Raw genomic sequence first — 25554 nt, forward strand, 5'->3', positions numbered from 1 at the left:
CCCGAGCAATGAGTACACTAGCTCATCACTAGTTCTCAGTCCTGAATAACTTCTTAAGCTTATGGGTTACCCCAGATCTGGTCATAGTTGCAGATGCCGTTTCCTGAAGTCTTTCTATATTTCCAGGAAAGTAGAAGTTTTGAAGGACACTTCTTGATCATACAATTAAAGGATATTATTCCCCAATGAATTCCAATGCAGGATTCAAATCAATTTGATGGTTCATTAATCTTCAATATATGAAATACTGTCCAGTGTTGGGTCTACTAGTTTGGAATTTAACTTGGATAGACCATTGATTGTCAGGTGAAGGCTTGATCCATTCTTCACAATTAACACCATAAAATGTTATGGACCTTGTTAATGTAGACGTCTTATCTCCAGATATGAGATACAGGACCTAGGTCAGGAAAGGAGGGAAATCAATAACAAGATCCAAGTTAATATTCCCAATCTCAATGTAGAGAGTAATCTGGCTAATAGATGTGGCCATGCAGGGGTGGACCAAACTATCTCATTGAGTAAAATGTATGTTTTCTTTATATGAATATGATAATTTTAATAAATGACATTGTGTCTTTATGATAGAGTCCATTAATCCTGTGCTGTCTGCTTACCCAAATTGGAACAAAGTCTTTAGATACGAGCAAATCACCTTGACATGCAAAGACCAGACAAGCAGAACGTTTTCTTGGTATAAAGACAAAGTCAAGCTACGCTTGACTGAAAGAACACTAAACATTTTAAGTACTGGCGACACAGATATTGGACATTACCAGTGCCAGGGTGAATCGGGTGAGAGGAGCAACTCTATTCATCTGGATGTTTTCTTTGGTAAGATTAACAGTTCAACTCTAAAATCTCTGAAGTTTAGCTACTGCTGATAGGGCAAAAAATATGTTAGTATGGCTGAATAAAGATCAGTGGAGATGAGGATTACTTTTCCTCCAGCCTGAATATGTACAAATTCTTGAACAAATTTTCATATGACTTTTAAGACTAAAGATAGCCTTTAAAGATGAGCACCCTCAACTATTTCAATGGGACCAGTTGAGGATGTTCTAATTTAATAACACCAGCAGATATTATAGGGAAAAAAGATAGGGCTTTAGGATTTCAACACGCCTGATGATTTATTTTCAAGGGAGATAGACGTCCTACAGATTTATCTTGTTTGTAATTAGTGATGAGCGAATATACTCGTTTTCCCGAGCACGTTCGGGTGGTCTCCGAGTATTTGTTATTGTTCGGAGATTTAGTGTTTATTGATTCAGCTGCATGATTTACAGCTTCTAGCCAAGTTGAGTACATGTGGGGGTTGCCTGGTTGTTAGGGAATACCCACATGTAATCAAGCTAACAGTCGCAAATCTTGCAGCTGCCGTGACTAAAACTAAATCTTCGAACACTAACAAATGCTCGAAGACCACCCGAGCATGCTTGGGAAAACCCGAGCAATGAGCATATTCACTTATCACTATTTGTAATGACTCTATATAATATATGAGATTCACTTTTTGTATTGAAGAACTGAAATAAATTAACTTTTTGTTGATATTCCAATTTTGTGAGAAGCACCTGTATGCGTATGTAAGAAAGTATCAGGAGAAACAGCTATTGGCCTAAAGAGCATATAGGTAACAGCAATCTAAAATGTATGCCCAGCCTAATTCTTATTTTGTTCCACCTTTATGGCTTTAGGAGCAGCTTACTGACATTGGTCACTGATTTTTTTTAATCATATTAAAATATTTTATTTTGTGCTTTCAATCCGGAAACAGATAATATCGGTGATCAGATTTCATGTGGTTTTAGTAATGTATAAGATTTATGTTTACAGTTTTTCCTCTTTATTCCAGTATGGCTTATCCTACAAGTACCTCTTTCCATCTATGAAGGGGACAGCGTGACACTGAAATGTAAAATGTGGCGCACTGGCTCAGCTGTTAATACCACATTTTACAAGGATGACAAAATGATACAGTTTTTGGGTTCTCAGTCTGACTTAATACTTGGAACTGTTACCAAAAATGCTACAGGAAAATATAAGTGTACAAGATTTATAAACACAGGGTCTATATCTAAAATCTATGATGCTGAGGAGTATATTTCAATAGCAGGTAAGTCTGAAATGTGTAGATATCAAGGGTTCATTGTTTTTCATAGTATATCATACAGTAGTCCAATTAATTTTTCAATTAAATTCAAGGGGATTTTCAAGATTTAGAATATTGATGGTCTATAGTTAGGATATCAGATTGGTGGGCATCCAAGTCTGAGGCCCATGCTGCTAGCAGCAGTCTCTTCATACCACCTATGTGTATGCCAGCTACTTATTAAGGACCAGTGCAGGTTCAAATTCGCTTCAATGGGTCAACAATCTCATATTGATGGCCTATCCTAAGATCATCAAAGTCTAAGGAAAAGTCGACATTATCTTGATGATGGATACCCTTCTAAGGATGATAATACCAATATTTCCCCCATTTACAAAAGTCAACCAACTCCTCTATTTGGGTCCATAATCCAACTACCCAATCTCATACACTATGGATGGTTTCATGCCAAGCCAATGACCCTACATAACGGTAAGTGGTGCCTTCTACAAGTCCTTATTCTGTTGTGAATTAGACTTTTTTGGCTCCCTCTTGTGGTCACTGATGATATGACTCTGGGATTGTCTTTCTCAGTTTGGCACCCACCTGGGTCGTTAGTCCAGGGTTGTTGCTATATAAGCTTCCTGGATTCTCAGTCCAGTGCCTGGCATCGTTGTAATCAGATCCTTTCTGTTTGCTCCTGTCTGCTGGTCCTGGTTCTTGCAAAATTAAGCTAAGTCGTGCTTCCTTGTTTTTTGGTTATTTGTATGGCTCTTATTTTCTGTCCAGCTTGTACTAAATGTGATTCCTGATTTTGCTGGAAGCTCTAGGGGGGCTGGCATTCTCCCCCCGGGCCGTTAGACGGTTCAGGGGTTCTTGAATATCCAGCGTGGAAATTTTAATAGGGTTTTTGCTGACCGTATAAGTCATCTTACTATATTCTGCTATTAGTCAGTGGGCCTCTCTTTGCTAAATATCTAGTTCATTCTTACGTTTGTCTTTTCTCCTTACCTCACCGTTATTATTTGTGGGGGGCTTGTATCCAACTTTTGGGGTCTTTTCTCTGGAGGCAAGAAAGGTCTATCTTTTCCCTTCTAGGGTTAGTTAGTTCTCTGGCTGGCGCGAGACGTCTAGAACCAACGTAGGCACGTTCCCCGGCTGCTGCTATTTGTGGTGCTAGGATTAGATATACAGTTAGCCCAGTTACCACTGCCCTATGAGCTGGTTTTTTATGTTTGCAGACTTGGTATGTACTTTTGAGACCCTCTGCCATTGGGGTCATAACATTATTCCTTAAAATTATTATTTAGGAAGGAAGGTGGCTTAATACTGGGTCCACATCCAAACCCTGTTCCACTACATAGGTTCCATTGTGTAATAATTATAGGGGATAACTCAGGAGACTCTTGCGTGGAACAAGACAACTACAGGACACAGTTTTATAAGTGGTAAAGACTATATTATCACACGGTGATTCAAACAGGTGCAGAGAGAAACTCAAGTCCACAACACTTGGTGCAAATATCAAATGCAGCTCAGCAGTCTATAGGAAACTTCAGAGGAAAATGCAATCACGCAGAAAGTCTATGAAGCGTTTAACTTCAGATTCTTAGTTGCTAACCACACGGAATCTCCTACCTTGAACATGGGTGCAGGTTTACGGAATCTATCAGCCGATCTCTTATAACGTTCTTGAGCTGTGGTCAGGGATTCCTTTAGAACCTCCAGATTTTGCCTCATCGCAGTCAGCCTTTCCTCCACTGCCGGAACCGGAGAATTAATTGGAGACCTAGGTAAGATACACGGATGATAACCCAGATTGGCAAAGAAAGGTGTAAATTTAGTGGAGGCGCTCTGAGAATTGTTATATGAAAATTCAGCTAACGGCAGCAACTCCAACCAATCATCCTGGAGATGGCTGACATAGCATCTTAGATACTGTTGCAACGTCTGGTTGGTACGTTCAGTCTGACCATTTGTCTGGGGATGGTAAGCAGAAGAGAGACAGACATTAATATTGAGTGCAGAGCAAAACCCTTTCCAGAATCTTGAAGTGAACTGCACTCCACGGTCAGAGATGATCTCTTCCGGAACCCCATGCAACCGAAAGACATTCTGTATAACCAAGTTCACTGTATCTTTAGCTGAGGGGAGGCCGGTGCACGGAACAAAATGAGCAGCTTTAGACAGGCGATCAACTACCACCATGATTGTATTCATGCCCCCCGATGTAGGCAGCTCCACAATAAAGTCCATTAATATAGACCCCCAAGGGCGGGACGGAACAGGTAATGGTTGTAGAAGACCCGTAGGTGCCACATGAGGAGTCTTGTAATGAGCACATACCTCGCAAGAGAGAACATAGTCCTTGGTATCCTTCAGGCAAGTTGGCCACCAGAAGAATCGGCTCAGGACCTCTTGTGTCTTCTGTACGCCCCTGTGACCAGCCAACTTCGAGTCATGTACCAACTTGAGGATCTGCAGACGGACGACCTCAGGGATGTAGATACGTCGATCTCTGAACCACATGCCACCCTTAAAGACAAAATTAATATCCACAGGTGGGTTGGCCAGAAATACATCACCGTCATAGGCCTCCCTGCACTCCTTCCACAAGCCCTGATCGTGGATAACTCCAATGAAATTGGCATCAGATAGAATGGTCTTGGACGGGGCTCCAGGTACGGAATCCGCAGCATGGATTCGGGATAAAGCATCAGCCTTCCCATTACGAGAATCTGGACGGTACGAGATAACAAAGTTAAATTGATTTAAAAATAAGTTCCAACGAGCCTTTACGGAAAAAGAAAGCACAAGGATGTAGCAGACCCTTCTCTCCAGTTCTTTGGGAGAGAATAGCCCCAAAGCATTATCAGAAGCGTCCACCTCCACAATGAAAGAAAGTGTTGGATCTGGGTGTATCAACAGTGGTGCTGATGTGAAACAGATCTTAAGCTGATTAAAAGCTTCTTGAGCCTGTGATGACCACTTAAAGGGCTTTTCCTTCTTTGTCAAGGAAGTAATGGGACGGACAAAATCAGAAAAATTTCGAATGAAGCGTCTGTAGAAATTTGCAAAACCAATAAAACGTTGGACCTCCTTAACGTTCTTGGGTACCGGCCAGTCAAGGATAGCCTGAATCTTACCAGATTCCATGTTCAGCCCCTGGGGAGAGATGATATAACCTAAGAACTGTATCTCAGAATGATGGAACTTGCATTTCTCCTGCTTAATATACAGATGGTTCTCTTTCAGACGTCTTAAAACAGTTTTTACATGTTCTTCATGTTCCTGCAGATAGTCAGAAAAGATTAGTATATCGTCCAAATAGATCACTACAAACTGGTCCAACAAATCTCTGAAAATGTAATTAGCAAGGTATTGAAACGTTGCAGGGGCGTTACAAAGCCCGAAGGGCATCACAAGAGATTCAAAGTGTCCATACCGGCATCTGAATGCTGTCTTCCACTCATCCCCTGGACGAATACGCACCAAATTATAAGCCCCACGAAGATCCAGTTTAGAGAACACCTTAGCATGGCGGACTCTTTCCAGTAATTCGGGAATCAGAGGCAAAGGGTAACGGTTTCCTACGGTTACCTTATTGAGTTCCCTATAGTCAACACAGGGTCCCATCCTTCTTCTTTACAAAAAAGATATGTGCCCCTGCTGGTGAGGAAGAAGGACGTATGAAGCCATTGGCCAGATTTTCATCCATATACTCCTTTAAGGCTTGAAGCTCAGGTGCCGCCAAAGGGTATACGTTACCAAAAGGAATAGCTACCCCAGGAAGCAGCTCAATGGGACAGTAATAATGCCTGTGTGGAGGAAGCTGATCTGCATTCTTCTTGTCACAGATGTCAGAGAACTCTTTATATGCTGGAGGTAAAGAAAATACCTGTCCATGTGGTTCCGTAGCCGTGGACTCAGGGACAGCTTTTGTTAACGCTGAGTTGCTCCTTGTTGGGAAGATAATCTCCTTGGTCTCCCAGTTGATAATTGGGTTCTGAGATGCAACCAAGGAATGCCTAAAATCACAGGAAAATGAGAAGAAATTAGCAAGAAAGAAAGTTGCTCCTGATGATTAGGCTCCAACAAAATTTCAAGGGGAATGGTCTCCTGATCCACAAGCCCAGAGATTAAACATGACCCATCCACTGTTTCCATGGTAATTGGAGAGGCTCTTTGCTGAATTTCAATACCATGTTCCTTGGCAAATGCGATATCCATGAAATTGCCACCTGCACCAGAGTCAATCATAGCTGCACTGGAAATCCACTGTCCTGAACACAGGATCTTAATAGGGAGAGAACAGTGAGAGTTCTTTTCCTTAAGCTCCTTGGGGGGTGAAGTCATGGAAAGTGAATGGAATACAGCCTTTAAAGGCAGGCTACATTCAGAGATGTCAGATTCATCATCACAGTTGTCATACTCTCCTACTAGCTGCTAGCACCTTGTTAGGCCGTCTAGGACACTTAGGACAATTGATCAAGAAGTGGTCAGACTGGCTGCAGTAGAAAGATAGACTTTCACGAAGGCGATGCTCCCGGCGCTCATTGATCTCACGCCTCTGAACGGAATCAATTTGTATGCGTACCTCATCCACCTCCTGAGATGTTTTACCTGCAGGCTCTTTGGAAGGAAGGGAAAAGTTTGAAATTCAATTATATACCGCAAACTTCTCCTGCCTACGCTCAGTAAGGCGAATGTCAATGCGCACCCAATGCTGTATAAATGTCTCTAGCTCTTGTGGTGACTCAGAGCGAGCTAGTTCATCTTTTACAATACTAGACAGACCCCTTTTAAAAATAGGCAATTGTGCATAACTGTCCCAATTGGTATCTACCGCTAATCTCCTGAATTCAGTAGCATACTCAATAACAGAATGTTTTGCCTGGCGTAAAGACAATAAAGCAGATTCAGTGGTTACACTGCGATTAGGATCATCAAACATTAATGCCATAGCGGCCAAGAAATCATCCAAGTTATTTAACCGTGGGTCACGAGACTCAATTATCGGATTCGCCCAGGCGAGCACTCGTGCGGTCAGCAGCATTATTACACACAATACTTTGGATCTATCATTAGGAAAATGGTCAGCATGCACATCAAAATATAGCATAGATTGATTCACAAAGCCACAAAATTTGTCGCGATCACCATTAAATCTGAATGGGGCAACTTAGGTGGGCTAGCTGGTGGCGGTTGCCCAGAGGGAAAAGTCGCTTGTGCAGCTATTTGCGTGCTTATGTCCTGAAAAGCCCATCCATACTGGGACTCCATGCCAGCAAGTTTGTTTTCCTGGGCTGCCATGCGGGTGCTTAAGTCCTGCAAAGTCTATCCAAACACTTGTTGATTGTGTTCAAAGCTTCCAAACTTCTTTTGCAGACCTTCCACATCTTTCTGCAGTGATCTAATTATGGAAAACACCTGCTCTAGTCTGCTTTCTGCAGTCATTGTTCCAGCAGTCTCATTTTTTTTTAGTCTAGAGTATCCTGTAATAATTATAGGGGATAACTCAGGAGACTCTTTGCATGGAACAAGACAACTACAGGACACAGTTTTATAAGTGGTAAAGTCTATATTATCACAAGGTGATTCAAACAGGTGCAGAGAGAAACTCAAGTCCACAACACTTGGTGCAAATATCGAATGCAGCTCAGCAGTCTATAGGAAACTTCAGAGGAAAATGCAATCACGCAGAAAGTCTATGAAGCACAATTATTCTTGAGGATACTTGACACGAATAAGTCCTTGCTTAGTCCAAAACACAGATAGATATGCTATAAGGCAGTTCAAATAATATCTTAGCTCAACCAGGGAGGTCTGGGTAATAATCTCAGGTTCTTGCAGAGAAGCAACAGCTTACATGTCCAGCAAATGCAGATGGAAGTAAACACGAGCAGCAGATGAAGGAGGATTACTGGAACTGGTGAATGCAGCAGGAACTCAGAGCAGATTAGCAGGATAACCCCACAGGTTCACAGGAGCAGGTATGTAGCCAGGGAGTCACAAGGAGGTCAGGAACTGGATGTAAGGCAGAATACTCATGCACAGACTGAAGGCTGGGGTGGAGTTTTATAGCAGGAAGACACACTGCACATGAGACCAAAGACGCCATCTTGGAAAAGGGCAGTAATGCACAAAAAGGTAATAAAAAATGTTCAGAGTCCTGACTCATTGCTCCGCAGTTCACCTTGGGATGGTTCTGAAATAAGAGAAGTCAACTGTTTGGGTTTCAGGGACAGTTGGAGAAAAAACAAATGGAGCACATTAACGGGTGAGCCCCAGGGCTTTTGCTCCATTATGACTTTGTTTTTCAAGTCATTAGTTCTATCAACTACTATAAGCTATACTTATTTATGTTTCATGCCTCTTTTTTAATTTTGACTTCACATGAAATTTACGTCCTGAGCATTAGGAGTACTAAGTAGACTTACTAATTTCTTCACTGTAGCAGATGAAGTTAATTACTGTCTAAGATTCATTGTGGAGATTTTACAATATGATTATTTTATACTTTGTTTTAATTTTGTTTTAGAACTTTTTAGCTCTCCAGAAATCAGACTAAATTTACATCCGGTGGTGGAAGGAGCTGACATGACCTTAACCTGTCACACCACGATTAGTCTAATGAGACAGTCAACACGTTTGGCCTTTGCCTTTTATAAAAATGGAAAGATTTTGCAAGACTTCAGTGAATCTAATAAATACAAACTTTCATCTGCCCAATTGGAGGATTCTGGGAGTTATGCATGTGAGGCAAAATCGTCCACCAATACTGTGAAGAAAAAGAGTGAGACATTATCTATTAATGTACAAGGTGAGACGGTTGTGTGTCTGGAGGAGAAACATACTGGTTAAGGGTTTTTAATAGTGATGATCGAGAGTGCTGGCCACTAGAGATGAGCGAACTTGTTTCTGAAAACATTTGCAAATCTCAAATTTGTGTTAGGATTCCCAAGTTTTTTTGCTAAAAATTGGCAAAAGTCGGCCAAAGTTTGGTAAACGACTGAGTTCACTAAGGGCTCTTTCAGACGTCAGCGTTTCTGGGAGCAGCACGGACCACAAAACGTCCTGCACAGTTGCACAATGATGACACATGGATGACATCCCTGTGTCATCAGTGTGACACATACCGGTGCCTGAGAATCAGCTGTACTGTTCGCACTGTTCATCGGCATCGGGTGCTGAAGTGAAGACCACTCACATCACTGTCGCACTAGAAGGGGACAATGTTGACAGTTGCATTCAACTGTTGACAGTGAGAGCAGGTGGCGGCGGATGGAATTATTCATCAGCCAAAACCTGCGCTATAAATAAATAAAAAATTTTTAAAATGACATGGGGTTCCCCTGTATTTTTGATAACCAAACAGGCAAAACTGACAGCTGCGGGCTGCAGCTGTTAGCTTCAGCAAGACTGGTTATCAAAAATAGAGTATTCACACGCCGTATATAAAAATGATTTAAATAAGTATTTAAAAAAAACGGTGTGGGGTCCCCCCCATTTTTTGATAACCAGCCAAGCTAAAGTAGAAAGCTGGGGGCTGGTATTCTAAGACTATTAAGGGGTCATGGATATTGGTGCTCTCAGCCTAAAAATAGCAGCCACCCCAGAAAAGGCGCATCTATTAGATGCGCCAATTCTGGTGCTTTGCGCTGCTGTACCCACTTGCACTGTGGTAGTGGCAAGTGGGGTTCATATTTATGAGGTTGATGTCACCTTTGTATTGTTCGGTCTATAAGACATCTATCCATTACTAATCCTATAGTTATATTTAAATAAACACACACCCAGAATAAAGTTCTTTAATTGAAAGAATGACACAGACTCCTTTAATGAGTCTAATTTAAACCATACTCATGTCATCGCTAAGCCCACAGAAGCCAATGTCTCCTAAAATAATAAGCCACAATATTACTTACCTGTCCACTGAGAAGATAATAATCTATTTGTCCCGCAACAGGTCTAGCTCTTCTTCATCTAGATGGCAGGCTGCATTGCTGCATGATGCGACTATACAGTAGAGCCTGCCATCCAGCAGTGACACTGAGCAAGGTGTGCTATCGCTGCTCAGTATCTAGCGATAAACTCCTATGACCTGACGTCACCACGAGCGTGAGAAAGTCCTCGTGCTCGCTGTGCCATCAGAAACGTCCTGGGAGTTCACAGCCAATGAACTGTATTCCACTCACTGACGTCAGTGCAAGCGCAGTGGGAAAAGTTGTAACACCGCTCAGCTGATGTTAGTGAGTTGACCTGAGTTCAGTGGCTGTGAACTCCCAGGACCTTTCTGACAGCACCGTGTGCGTGAGAACTTTCTTACGCTCGTGGTGACATCAGTCAGCTCTTAGGAGTTTACAGCGATAAAAAGAGCAGCGCTACCACACGCTGCTCAGTGTCTCTGCTGGATGGCAGGCTCTATAGTCGCATCATGCAATAATGCAGCCTGCCATCTAGATGAAGCAGAGCTAAAACCATCATGGGACAAATGGATTATTTTCTTATCTGCAGACAGGTGAGGAATATTGTTGTTTATTAGTTTAATTCTGTTCTGTTGGCTTCTGGGGACTGGCCGATGATGTAAGTATGCTTTAATTTATATTCATTTAAGGAGTCTGTCATTCTTTCAATTAAAGGACTAAAATTCTGGGTTTGTGCTTTTTTTAAAATACTATATGACTGTGGGGTTAGTAATGGGGGCACCTTATAGACACCTCCCCTATTACTAACCTCCACTTAGGTAGGAAAAAAGGATCATCCCCGCATTGCCGCAAGAAGAATTCCAAAAATTGTAGAGGTTTCAAAGTGGTTTATTCTACGCGTTTCAGGGTTCAGGTGACCCCTTCATCAGGACATATTACAAATATTGTACAAGAGTCATAGGGATACAGGGTTTAAGTACACGTCAGCATTTGGAAGCGAAATACAAATTGATATTTTACACATTTAGCCTTATTTTTGTTTATAGGATAACAAAAATTGAAAAGAGAGAGAAAAAAAAAAGAAAAGCATGGTCTCACTGAAAGTGGAACCGAACTCACATAGGAAAAATGAAACAAATTCAGGGGTGAAGGCATTTACTTTGAGCTACTGAGCTGGAAGGACAGACTCTTGTAGAACACAGGTTGCCAGTGTTGAAGCATAGTTAAAATACTTTTTTATTAATAAATATTTAAAAAAAATTATATTAAAAGTGGAAATGTGTTTGTCAAATTATTTGGGAGCATGTCATACCACAAAAAGAAATAATTAACCCCTTCACCCCCAAGGGTGGTTTGCACGTTAATGACCGGGCCAATTTTTACAATTCTGACCACTGTCCCTTTATGAGGTTATAACTCTGGAACGCTTCAACGGATCTTGGCGATTCTGACATTGTTTTCTCGTGACATATTGTACTTCATGATAGTGGTAAAATTTCTTTGATATAACTTGCATTTATTTGTGAAAAAAATGAATATTTGGCGAAAATTTTGAAAATTTCGCAATTTTCCAACTTTGAATTTTTATGCCCTTAAATCACAGACATATGTCACACAAAATACTTAAGAAGTAACATTTCCCACATGTCTACTTTACATCAGCACAATTTTGGAACCAAAATTTTTTTTTGTGACGGAGTTATAAGGGTTAAAAGTTGACCAGCAATTTCTCATTTTTACAACACCATTTTTTTTTAGGGACCACATCTCATTTGAAGTCATTTTGAGGGGTCTATATGATGGAAAATACCCAAGTGTGACAACATTCTAAAAACTGCACCCCTCAAGGTACTCAAAATCACTTTCAAGAAGTTTATTAACCCTTTAGGTGTTTCACAGGAATTTTTGGAATGTTTAAATAAAAATGAACATTTAACTTTTTTTCACACAAAATTTATTTCAGCTCCAATTTGTTTTATTTTACCAAGGGTAACAGGAGAAAATAGACCCCAAAATTTGTTGTACAATTTGTCCTGAGTACGCTGATACCCCATATGTGGGGGTAAACCACTGTTTGGGCGCATGGCAGAGCTCGGAAGGAAAGGAGCGCCATTTAACTTTTCAATGCAAAATTTACTGGAATTGAGATGGCACGCCATGTTGCATTTGGAGAGCCCCTGATGTGCCTAAACATTGAAATCCCCCACAAGTGACACCATTTTGGAAAGTAGACCCCCTAAGGATCTTATCTAGATGTGTGGTGAGCACTTTGACCCAACAAGTGCTTCACAGAAGTTTATAATGCAGAGCCGTAAAAATAAAAAATCATATTTTTTCACAAAAATGATCTTTTCGCCCCCAATTTTTTATTTTCCCAAGGGTAAGAGAAGAAATTGGACCCCAAAAATTGTTATACAATTTGTCCTGAGTACGACGAACCCCATATGTGGGGGTAAACCACTGTTTGGGCGCATAGCAGAGCTCGGAAGGGAAGGAGCGCTATTTTACTTTTCAATGCAAAATTGACTGGAATTAAGATGGGATGCCATGTTGCGTTTGGAGAGCCGCTGATGTGCCTAAACATTAAAAATCCCCACAAGTGACACCATTTTGGAAAGTAGATCCCCTAAGGAACTTATCTAGATGTGTTTTGAGAGCTTTGAACCCCCAAGTGTTTCACTACAGTTTATAACGCAGAGTCGTGAAAATAAAAATTCTTTTTTTTTTTCACAAAAATGATTTTTTAGCCCCCAGTTTTGTATTTTCACAAGGGTATCAGGATAAATTGGACCCCAAAAGTTGTTGTCCAATTTGTCCTGAGTACGCTGATACTCCATATGTGGGGGGGAACCACTGTTTTGGCGCATGACAGAGCTCGGAAGGGAAGGAGCGCCATTTGGAATGCAGACTTAAATGGATTGGTCTGCAGGCGTCACGTTGCATTTGCAGAGCCCCTGATGTACCCAAACAGTACAAACCCCCCACAAGTGACCCCATATCGGAAACTAGACCCCCCAAGGAACTTATGTAGATGTGTTGTGAGAACTTTGAACCCCCAAGTGTTTCACTACAGTTTACAACGCAGAGCCGTGAAAATAAAAAATCTTTTTTTTCCCACAAAACTTATTTTTTGGCCCCCAGTTTTGTATTTTCCCAAGGGTAGCAGGAGAAATTGGACCCCAAAAGATGATGTCCAATTTGTCCTGAGTACGCTGATACCCCATATGTTGGGGTAAACCCCTGTTTGGGCACATGGGAGAGCTCTGAAGGGAAGGAGCACTGTTTTCCTTTTTCAACGCAGAATTGGCTGGAATTCAGATCGGATGCCATGTCCCGTTTGGAGAACCCCTGATGTGCCTAAACAGTGGAAACCCCCCAATTATAACTGAAACCCTAATCCAAACACACCCCTTACCCTAATCCCAACAGTAACCCTAACCACTCCTCTAACCCAGACACACCCAACCCTATTCCCAACCGTAAATGTAATCCAAACCCTAACCCTATCTTTAGCCCCAACCCTAACTGTAGCCCCAACCCTAGCCCCAACCCTAACCCTAGCCCTAACCCTAGCAATAACCCTAGCCCTATCACTAGCCCTAACACTAGCCGTAACACTAGCCCTAACCCTAGCCCTAACCCTAACCCTAGCCCTAACCCTAGCCCCAACTCTAGCCCTAACCCTAACCCTAGCCCTAACCCTAACCCTAGCCCTAACCCTAGCCCCAACTCTAGCCCTAACCCTAACCCTAGCCCCAACCCTAGCCCTAACCCTAGCCCTGACCCTAACCCTAACCCTAGTCCTAACCCTTGCCCTAACCCTAGCCCTAACTCTAGTCCTAACTCTAGCCCTAACCCTAACCCTAACCCTAATGGGAAAATGGAAATAAATACATTTTTTAATTTTTTTATTTTTCCCAAACTAAGGGGGTGATGAAGGGGGGTTTGATTTACTTTTATAGCGGGTTTTTTAGCAGATTTTTATGATTGGCAGCCGTCACACACTGAAAGACGCTTTTCATTGCAAAAAATATTTTTTGCGTTACCACATTTTGAGAGCTGTAATTTTTCCATATTTGAGTCCACAGAGTCATGTGAGATCTTGTTTTTTGCGGGACGAGTTGACGTTTTTATTGATAACATTTTTGGACACGTGGCATTTTTTGATCGCTTTTTATTCCGATTTTTGTGAGGCAGAGTGATCAAAAACCAGCTATTCATGAATTTCTTTTGGGGGAGGCGTTTATACCGTTCCGCGTTTGGTAAAATTGATAAAGCAGTTTTATTCGTCAAGTCAGTACGATTACAGCGATATCTCATTTATATCATTTTTTTTATGTTTTGGCGCTTTTATACGATAAAAACTATTTTATAGAAAAAATAATTATTTTGGTATCGCTTTATTCTCAGGACTATAACTTTTTTATTTTTTTGCTGATGATGCTGTATTGTGGCTCGTTTTTTGCGGGACAAGATGATGTTTTCAGCGGTACCATGTTTATTTATATGCGTCTTTTTGATCGCGTGTTATTCCACTTTTTGTTCGGCGGTATGATAATAAAGCGTTGTTTTTTGCCTCGTTTTTTTTTTTTTTTCTTACGGTGTTTACTGAAGGGGTTAACTAGTGGGGCAGTATTATAGGTTGGGTCGTTACGGACGCGGCAATACTAAATATGTGTACTTTTATTGTTTTTTTTATTTTATTTAGCTAAAGAAATGTATTTATGGGAATAATATTTTTTTTTTTTTTCTTTATTTAGGATATTTTTTTTATTTTTTTTATACACACATGTGGGGAATTTTTTTTTAACTTCTTTACTTTGTCCCAGGGGGGGACATTACAGATCATTGATCTGACAGTGTGCACAGCACTCTGTCAGATCGACGATCTGCTGTGCAGGGCTGCAGGCTTACCAAGTGTCTGCTCTGAGCAGGCACTCGGTAAGCCACCTCCCTCACTGCAGGACCCGGATGCCGCGGCCATCTTGGATCCGGGACCTGCAGCGAGGAGGGAGGTAGGAGACCCTCGGAGCAACGCGATCACATCGCGTTGCTCCGGGGGTCTCAGGGAAGCCCGCAGGGAGCCCCCTCCCTGCGCGATGCTTCCCTATACCGCCGGTACACCGCGATCATGTTTGATCGCGGTGTGCCGGGGGTTAATGTGCCGGGGGCGGTCCGTGACCGCTCCTGGCACATAGTGCCGGATGTCAGCTGCGATATGCAGTTGACACCCGGCCGCGATCGGCCGCGCTCCCCCCGTGAGCGCGGCCGATCGCGTATGACGTACTATCCCGTCGGTGGTCATACGGGCCCACCCAACCTCGACGGGATAGTACGTCTGATGTCAGGAAGGGGTTAAGAAACGGGGAGTTAAAATGCTGGAGCATACACCAAATGAGGATCACTTCACTGGAAGTGAGAGAAAATGGGCACATCTGACCAATTCATGGATAGTCCAGAGGACAAATGCTCCCCCAGTCATATGGACTAAAGCTGACGGGTTCAAGCGCCAGCAGAGCACAAAAAAGGTTTTGGCTTCCCAGAAAGGCACAGAAACTTAATGATTAGACAAAGAAGAAGCACATAGACATAATATATAAATATAAGCAAAGCCTTACAACCATTAAAACTTAGTATTAAAATCATTAAGGTAATTTTTAGTTCTACAAACATATATAAAAGATGTTAATAATAAAAATATAAATAGATATAAAAAAATATAAAAATATATATATGAAAAAATAGTCAGCCCACATACATTAAAAGCCCGCAAAAATCAGATAAAAACTTAAGTAATTTCATTAAGACCATGAGGTTTCAGACGGCCTAGCTTGTAAATCCAATAAACCTCTTTTCTGTTCAGTTTCATGACTCTGTTAGGGACATGTGCTGGGATGTGATCAATAGGACTAATTTTTACAGCTTTAAAATCTTTATTATGTACCAAGGTATAGTGCCTAGAAAGGCCATGGGTAAGGAGACCATTTTTTATATTATATCGATGCGAATTAAGTCGGAGGTGTAATGCTTGTGTAGTTCTCCCGACATATTGGTTTCCACAGGGGCATTCAATAACATAAATCACAAAGTTGGAGTTGCAGTTCAAGAAAAAGGGGACCATAAAACTCTCTTTGGTAGTGAAAGAAATAATATTCTTAGTTCTGTGATTAATACTGAGGCAGCAAAGGCAATTCTTGGTACCACATTTAAATATACCCTTATTTGTAACCTCATTAACATTAATATTTCTTTTCAGGCGACTGGGGGCTATTAGGTCCCTGATAGTGGGAGCCCTTCGGAATGTGATAGAGGGATTTCTTGGAAGGAATTTATTCAATATAGGGTCGTTCAGTAAAATATGCCAATTTTTTTGAAGGACATCACAAATCTTTTTGTGCTCATCAGAATATTGTGTAATAAAATTCAATACATGGTCTAATTTTGCCGAGTTTTTGAAGGTGTTAGAAATAAGATAAGAAGGATATTTTTGGACAGCAAATTTATTCTTCAATAAATTAGATTGTTCCTTAACCCCTTTCTGACATCTGACGTACTATCCCGTCGAGGTGGGGTGGGCCCGTATGACCACCGACGGGATAGTACATCATCACCGATCAGCGGCGCTCACGGGGGGAGCGCGGCCAATCGCGGCCGAGTGTCAGCTGCATATCGCAGCTGACATCCGGCACTATGAAGATAAATGAGATATCGCTGTAATCGTACTGACCCGAGGAATAAAACTGCTTTATCAATTTTACCAAACGCGGAACGGTATAAACGCCTCCCCCAAAAGAAATTCATGAATAGCTGGTTTTTGATCACTCTGCCTCACAAAAATCGGACTAAAAAGCGATCAAAAAATGTCACGTGTCCGAAAATGTTACCAATAAAAACGTCAACTCGTCCCGCAAAAAACAAGACCTCACATGACTCTGTGGACTCAAATATGGAAAAATTACAGCTCTCAAAATGTGGTAACGCAAAAAATATTTTTTGCAATGAAAAGCGTCTTTCAGTGTGTGACGGCTGCCAATCATAAAAATCCGCAAAATAACCCACTATAAAAGTAAATCAAACCCCCCTTCATCACCCCCTTAGTTAGGGAAAAATAAAAAAATTAAAAAATGTATTTATTTCCATTTTCCCATTAGGGTTAGGGTTAGGGCTAGAGTTAGGACTAGAGTTAGGGCTAGGGTTAGGGTTAGGGTTAGGGCTAGGGTTAGGGTTAGGGCTAGGGTTGGGGTTGGGGCTAGGGTTAGGGCTAGGGTTAGGGCTAGGGTTGGGGTTAGGGCTAGGGTTAGGGCTAGGGTTGGGGCTAGGGCTAGGGTTAGGGCTAGTGTTACGGCTAGTGTTAGGGCTAGTGATAGGGCTAGTGATAGGGCTAGGGTTATTGCTAGGGTTAGGGCTAGGGTTATGGCTAGGGTTGGGGCTAGGGTTGGGGCTACAGTTAGGGTTGGGGCTAAAGATAGGGTTAGGGTTTGGATTACATTTACGGTTGGGAATAGGGTTGGGTGTGTCTGGGTTAGAGGAGTGGTTAGGGTTACTGTTGGGATTAGGGTAAGGGGTGTGTTTGGATTAGGGTTTCAGTTATAATTGGGGGGTTTCCACTGTTTAGGCACATGAGGGGCTCTCCAAACGGGACATGGCATCCGATCTGAATTCCAGCCAATTCTGCGTTGAAAAAGGAAAACAGTGCTCCTTCCCTTCAGAGCTCTCCCGTGTGCCCAAACAGGGGTTTACCCCAACATATGGGGTATCAGCGTACTCAGGACAAATTGGACATCATCTGTTGGGGTCCAATTTCTCCTGCTACCCTTGGGAAAATACAAAACTGGGGGCTAAAAAATAAGTTTTGTGGGAAAAAAAATTTTTTTTTATTTTCACGGCTCTGCGTTGTAAACTGTAGTGAGACACTTGGGGGTTCAAAGTTCTCACAACACATCTAGATAAGTTCCTTGGGGGGTCTAGTTTCCGATATGGGGTCACTTGTGGGGGGTTTGTACTGTTTGGGTACATCAGGGGCTCTGCAAATGCAACGTGACGCCTGCAGACCAATCTATTTAAGTCTGCATTCCAAATGGCGCTTCTTCCCTTCCGAGCTCTGTCATGCACCCAAACAGTGGCTCCCCCCCACATATGGGGTATCAGCGTACTCAGGACAAATTGGACAACAACTTTTGGGGTCTAATTTATCCTGATACCCTTGTGAAAATACAAAACTGGGGGTTAAAAAATCATTTTTGTGAAAAAAAAAAGAATTTTTATTTTCACGGCTCTGCGTTATAAACTGTAGTGAAACACTTGGGGGTTCAAAGTTCTCACAACACATCTAGATAAGTTCCTTGGGGGGGTCTAGTTTCCAATATGGGGTCACTTGTGGGGGGTTTGTACTGTTTGGGTACATCAGGGGCTCTGCAAATGTAACGTGACGACTGCAGACCAATCCATTTAAGTCTGCATTCCAAATGGCGCTCCTTCCCTTCCGAGCTCTGTCATGCGCCCAAACAGTGGTTCCCCCCACATATGGGGTATCAGCGTACTCAGGACAAATTGCACAACAATTTTAGACGTCCAATTTCTTCTCTTACCCTTGGGAAAATAAAAAATTGGGGGCGAAAATATCATTTTTGTGAAAAAATATGATTTTTTATTTTTACGGCTCTGCATTATAAACTTCTGTGAAGCACTTGTTGGGTCAAAGTGCTCACCACACATCTAGATAAGATCCTTAGGGGGTCTACTTTCCAAAATGGTGTCACTTGTGGGGGGTTTCAATGTTTAGGCACATCAGGGGCTCTCCAAATGCAACATGGCGTCCCATCTCAATTCCAGTCAATTTTGCATTGAAAAGTCAAATGGCGCTCCTTTCCTTCCGAGCTCTGCCATGCGCCCAAACAGTGGTTTACCCCCACATATGGGGTATCAGCGTACTCAGGACAAATTGTACAACAAATTTTGGGGTCTATTTTCTCCTGTTACCCTTGGTAAAATAAAACAAATTGGAGCTGAGATAAATTTTGTGTGAAAAAAAGTTAAATGTTCATTTTTATTTAAACATTCCAAAAATTCCTGTGAAACACCTGAAGGGTTAATAAACTTCTTGAAAGTGGTTTTGAGTACCTTGAGGGGTGCAGTTTTTAGAATGGTGTCACACTTGGGTATTTTCTATCATATAGACCCCTCAAAATGACTTCAAATGAGATGTGGTCCCTAAAAACAAATGGTGTTGTAAAAATGAGAAATTGCTGGTCAACTTTTAACCCTTATAACTCCGTCACAAAAAAAAATTTTGGTTCCAAAATTGTGCTGATGTAAAGTAGACATGTGGGAAATGTTACTTATTAAGTATTTTGCGTGACATATGTCTGTGATTTAAGGGCATAAAAATTCAAAGTTGGAAAATTGCGAAATTTTCAAAATTTTCGCCAAATATTCCTTTTTTTCACAAATAAACGCAAGTTATATCGAAGAAATTTTACCAATATCATGAAGTACAATATGTGACGAGAAAACAATGTCAGAATTGCCAAGATCCGTTGAAGTGTTCCAGAGTTATAACCTCATAAAGAGACAGTAGTCAGAATTACAAAAATTGGCCCGGTCATTAACGTGCAAACCACCCTTGGGGGTGAAGGGGTTAAAATCATCAGCAGAGGTACAGTTTTTTCTAATCCGGCGAAACTGGTTATTAGGGATGTTTTTGAGCCATTTCTTGTAATGCCCACTGCTAAAATGAATGTACCCATTAGTATCGACTTTTTTAAAAAACGTTTTACTACATACTTTATTATGTACAATAAATAAGGTGACATCTAAAAAATTAATAGAAAGATTGTTAAAAAACAGCAGTAAAGGAAAGACCCCAATTATTAAAATTTATTTGCTGAATAAAATCCTCAATATTGTTGTTAGAATTATCCCAAATAAAACATAGATCATCTATAAATCTCTTATAAAAAAAATTTTTTTTTGCCCCAAATGCCATTTAGAATAAAAATCTCTTCAAAGACCCCCATAAATAAATTTGCATACGTCGGTGCTACTTTTGAGCCCATTGCGGTACCTTTGATCTGATGGTAAAATACATTTTCAAAAGTTAAAAAATTATTATTTAATCAATACCTTTCAGAATAAAGTGCTTCTGTGCCTCAGATAATCTATTGTCGAATTTTAGAAAATGATCAAAACAAATCAAACAGATACTATGTGGAATGTTAGAGTAAAGTGATGTTACATCCATGGTAACAAAAATATAACAAGGTTTCCATGGTATTTCATTGAGAAGCCATAATAAATGTGTGGAATCCCGAAGATGACTCTTAAGATTAAAAACATGGGGTAACATGATTCTGTCTATATAGTGTGCCAAGTTAGATGTTAGTGAGTTGATGCCAGCAAAAATGGGTCTGCCTGGTGGATATTCTAAATTTTTGTGCACTTTGGGAAGGTGGTAGAAGAATGGAATACTGGGCTTTTTATGCACAGAAAGTTTTTTCTTTATTATTAAAAATACTAGAAACCACCCCTTCAGTAATGAGATCGTTGTATGCCTGGATTGAACGAAAATAAATGTCATATGAACTTTTTATATAATAACTTGTATCAGAAAGAATTCTTAATGCCTCATTGATATAGTCACATCTATTTTGGATTACTATGCCCCCTCCTTTATCCGCTGATCTGATGATTATCGAATCATTCATAGATAGAGCTTTCATTGCTTGCCTTTCTTGTGGATTTAAATTCATTTTCTTTTTGGTAAACCCCTCCTTAGATGTACTTCTCGGGTAACGAACAATACTCACAAATTGTTTCAATACAAGGTCGCTGAAAACATTGAGATGGTGACTTTTGTCCTCAACAGGATAAAATTTAGACTTTCAGGTGAAAAAAATCATGTGTTTCCTCAGTATTTTCTGTATTAATTAAAGGAGTGGATTTATTTTGCTTCATAAAAAAAATGTCTTTTAAGGGTTAATTTCCTTATGAAAATTTGTAAATCTAAAAAAAAATCTAAATCCTTAGGTTTGTTGGAGGGACAGAAGGACATTCCTTTAGAGAGGAGTGATTCCTCACTTTCAGAGAGTTTATAGTCAGAAAGATTAAAAATATTAGAGGTTAATTCATTAGCAATAGAGGGGGTTAAGTGTTGTGAATTTACCTTTTGGCTCCCTCTAGTGGCTACTAGTGATTTGACTCTGGGTATGTCATTCATCCCTTGTATGCTCACCTGGGTCGTTAGGTCAGGGGTTTGGCTATATAAGCTCTCTGGACCTACAGTTCAATGCCTGGCAACGTTGATAGCAGAGCTAATCTGTAGTGCTCTTGTCTTCTGATCCTGGTTCCTGCGTGATTAAGCTAAGTCAGCTTTCCTGCTTTTTGCTATTTGTTTTTGTTTGCATTTTTGTCCAGCTTGTATTTAATCTGTATCCTGACCTTGCTGGAAGCTCTAGGGTGGCTGGTGTTCTCCCCCCGGGCCGTTAGACGGTTCGGGGGTTCTTGAATCTCCAGTGTGGATTTTTGATAGGGTTTTTGTTGACCATATAAGTTATCTTACTACATTCTGCTATTAGTAAGTGGGCCTCTCTTTGCTAAACCTAGTTCATCTCTGTGTTTGTCATTTCCTCTTACCTCACCGTTATTATTTGTGGGGGGCTTCTATCCTACTTTTGGGGTCTTTCCTCTGGAGGCAAGAGAGGTCTTTGTTTTCCTCTTCTAGGGGTAGTTAGCTCTCCGGCTGGCGCGAGACATCTAGCGACCAACGTAGGCATGTTCCCCGGCTACTTCTAGTGTTGGCGTTAGGAGTAGATATATGGTCAACCCAGTTACCACTGCCCTATGAGCTGGATTTTTGTACTTCGCAGACTTGCTGATATCTCTGAGACCCTCGCCATTGGGGTCATAACAGTTTGCCAGGCCAGTATTAAATGTTAAATGCATTGCAGAAGCGGGATTATAAGAAAGAAAGTTCTGAGTTTTTTTTGTTTTTTTTTCTCTCTCTCATTTTTTTTTCTTTTCCCCTTAACCTCTGAGTGGCTTGTGATTGCTGCAGACATGAATGTCCAGACCTTGATTACAAGTGTGGACCAGCTTGCTGCTCGTGTGCAGGGCATACAAGATTATGTTACCAGAAATCCTATGTCAGAACCTAAGATACCGATTCCTGAACTGTTTTCCGGAGATCGATTTAAGTTTAGAAATTTCAGGAATAATTGTAAATTGTTTTTGTCCCTGAGACCCTGTTCCTCTGGAGACTCCGCTCAGCAAGTGAAAATTGTTATTTCTTTTTTACGGGGCGACCCTCAGGATTGGGCCTTCTCGCTGGCGCCAGGAGATCCGGCATTGGCGGATATTGATGCGTTTTTTCTGGCGCTCGGTTTACTTTATGAGGAACCCAATCTTGAGATTCAGGCAGAAAAAGCCTTGCTGGCTATGTCTCAGGGCCAGGACGAGGCTGAAGTGTATTGCCAAAAATTTCGGAAATGGTCCGTGCTGACTCAGTGGAACGAGTGTGCATTGGCTGCAAATTTTAGAAATGGCCTTTCTGAAGCCATTAAGAATGTGATGGTGGGTTTTCCCATTCCCACAGGTCTGAATTATTCCATGGCCCTGGCAATTCAAATTGACCGGCGGTTGCGGGAGCGCAAAACCGCAAATTCCCTCATGGTGTTATCTGAACAGGCACCTGATTTAATGCAATGTGATAGAATCCTGACTAGAAATGAGCGGAAAATTCATAGACGCCAGAATGGCTTGTGTTACTACTGTGGTGATTCTACACATGTTATCTCAGCATGCTCTAAACGTCTTACTAAGGTTGTTAGTCCGGTCGCCATTGGTAATTTGCAACCTAAGTTTATTCTATCTGTAACTTTGATTTGCTCACTGTCATCGTATCCTGTCATGGCGTTTGTGGACTCAGGTGCTGCCCTGAGCCTTATGGATCTGTCATTTGCCAAGCGCTGCGGTTTTGTTCTTGAGCCATTAGAAAATCCTATTCCTCTTAAGGGTATTGATGCTACACCATTGGCAGAAAATAAACCGCAGTTTTGGACACAGGTTACCATGTGCATGACTCCTGAACATCGGGAGGTTATACGTTTTCTTGTTCTGCATAAGATGCATGATTTGGTTGTTTTGGGTTTGCCATGGTTACAGACCCATAATCCAGTCTTGGACTGGAAGGCTATGTCAGTGTCAAGTTGGGGCTGTCATGGAATTCATGGAGATTCCCTGCCCGTGTCTATTGCTACTTCTACGCCTTCGGAAGTTCCGGCGTATTTGTCTGATTATCAGGATGTCTTCAGCGAGTCTAGGTCAAGTGCATTGCCTCCTCATAGGGAATGTGACTGTGCAATAGATTTGATTCCTGGCAGTAAGTTTCCTAAGGGAAGACTGTTTAATCTGTCGGTACCTGAACATACCGCAATGCGTTCATATATCAAGGAGTCTCTGGAGAAGGGGCATATCCGTCCTTCTTCTTCCCCTCTTGGTGCGGGATTCTTTTTTGTGGCCAAAAAGGATGGATCTTTGAGGCCTTGTATTGACTATCGGCTTTTAAATAAGATCACTGTCAAATTTCAGTATCCTTTGCCGCTGTTGTCAGACTTGTTTGCCCGGATTAAAGGTGCCAAGTGGTTCACCAAGATAGACCTTCGTGGTGCGTACAACCTTGTGCGCATTAAGCAAGGAGATGAATGGAAAACCGCATTCAATACGCCCGAAGGTCATTTTGAGTACTTGGTGATGCCATTTGGGCTCTCTAATGCACCTTCAGTTTTTCAGTCCTTTATGCATGACATTTTCCGGAAGTATCTGGATAAATTTTTGATCGTTTATCTGGATGATATTCTGTTTTTTTCTGATGATTGGGACTCGCATGTGGAGCAGGTCAGGATGGTTTTCAAGATTTTGCGTGAAAATTCTTTGTTTGTTAAAGGCTCAAAGTGTCTCTTTGGTGTACAGAAGGTTCCCTTTTTAGGGTTCATTTTTTCCCCTTCTGCTGTGGAGATGGACCCAGTCAAGGTCCGAGCTATTCATGATTGGACTCAACCCTCGTCAGTTAAGAGTCTTCAGAAGTTCTTGGGTTTTGCTAACTTCTACCGTCGTTTTATCGCTAATTTTTCTAGCGTTGTTAAACCGTTGACGGATATGACCAAGAAAGGCTCTGATGTGGCTAACTGGGCTCCTGCTGCCGTGGAGGCTTTCCAGGAGTTGAAACGCCGGTTTACTTCGGCGCCTGTTTTGTGCCAGCCTGACATCTCACTTCCCTTTCAAGTTGAGGTGGATGCTTCGGAGATTGGGGCAGGGGCCGTTTTGTCGCAGAGAGGCCCTGGTTGCTCTACTATGAGACCTTGTGCCTTTTTCTCTAGGAAGTTTTCGCCGGCAGAGCGAAATTATGATGTGGGCAATCGGGAGTTGCTGGCCATGAAGTGGGCATTTGAGGAGTGGCGTCATTGGCTCGAGGGTGCTAAGCATCGTGTGGTGGTCTTGACTGATCACAAAAATCTGATGTATCTCGAGTCTGCTAAACGCCTGAATCCTAGACAGGCCCGCTGGTCATTGTTTTTCTCCCGTTTTGACTTTGTGGTCTCGTATTTACCAGGGTCTAAGAATGTGAAGGCCGATGCTCTGTCTAGGAGCTTTGTGCCTGATGCTCCTGGAGTCGCTGAACCTGTGGGTATTCTTAAGGAAGGAGTTATCTTGTCAGCTATTTCTCCAGATCTGCGACGTGTGTTGCAGAGATTTCAGGCTGGTAGGCCTGACTCTTGTCCACCTGACAGATTGTTTGTGCCTGCTAAATGGACCAGCAGAGTCATTTCCGAGGTTCATTCCTCGGTGTTGGCAGGGCACCCGGGAATTTTTGGCACCAGGGATCTGGTGGCCAGGTCCTTTTGGTGGCCTTCCTTGTCAAGGGATGTGCGGTCATTTGTGCAGTCCTGTGGTACTTGTGCTCGAGCTAAGCCTTGCTGTTCTCGTGCCAGCGGGTTGCTCTTGCCCTTGCCTGTCCCGAAGAGACCTTGGACACACATCTCTATGGATTTCATTTCGGATCTTCCGGTGTCTCAGGGCATGTCTGTCATCTGGGTGATATGTGATCGTTTCTCCAAGATGGTCCATCTGGTTCCTTTGCCTAAGCTGCCTTCCTCTTCTGATCTGGTTCCTGTGTTCTTCCAGAACGTGGTTCGTTTGCACGGCATTCCTGAAAATATTGTGTCGGACAGAGGATCCCAGTTTGTTTCCAGGTTCTGGCGATCCTTTTGTGGTAGGATGGGCATTGATTTGTCGTTTTCGTCCGCTTTTCATCCACAGACTAACGGACAGACGGAACGAACTAATCAGACTCTGGAGGCGTATTTGAGGTGTTTTGTCTCTTCTGATCAGGATGATTGGGTGACCTTCTTGCCGTTGGCTGAATTTGCCCTTAATAATCGGGCTAGTTCTGCCACCTTGGTTTCGCCATTTTTCTGCAACTCTGGTTTCCATCCTCGCTTTTCCTCGGGGCATGTGGAGCCTTCTGACTGTCCTGGG

General features: G+C 41.9%; 1 protein-coding gene and 1 long non-coding RNA gene across 3 annotated transcripts in view; one reads left to right on the forward strand and one right to left on the reverse strand.

Moving 5' to 3' along the window:
• LOC143770417 (Fc receptor-like protein 5) overlaps positions 1-25554 on the forward strand; it is a 160831-nt gene that overhangs the window by 35245 nt on the left and 100032 nt on the right. For both annotated transcript variants that reach the window (XM_077260042.1, XM_077260034.1), the window contains exons 7-9: positions 589-834; positions 1859-2119; positions 8637-8918. In XM_077260042.1, coding sequence (XP_077116157.1) covers positions 589-834; positions 1859-2119; positions 8637-8918 — 789 coding nt within the window. The remainder of the gene's footprint in view (positions 1-588; positions 835-1858; positions 2120-8636; positions 8919-25554) is intronic.
• LOC143770466 (uncharacterized) overlaps positions 1-25554 on the reverse strand; it is a 54613-nt gene that overhangs the window by 14002 nt on the left and 15057 nt on the right. The window lies entirely within an intron of this gene.

Source organism: Ranitomeya variabilis, chromosome 1 (assembly GCF_051348905.1).
Source record: "Ranitomeya variabilis isolate aRanVar5 chromosome 1, aRanVar5.hap1, whole genome shotgun sequence".
NCBI classification, from domain to species: domain Eukaryota; kingdom Metazoa; phylum Chordata; class Amphibia; order Anura; family Dendrobatidae; genus Ranitomeya; species Ranitomeya variabilis.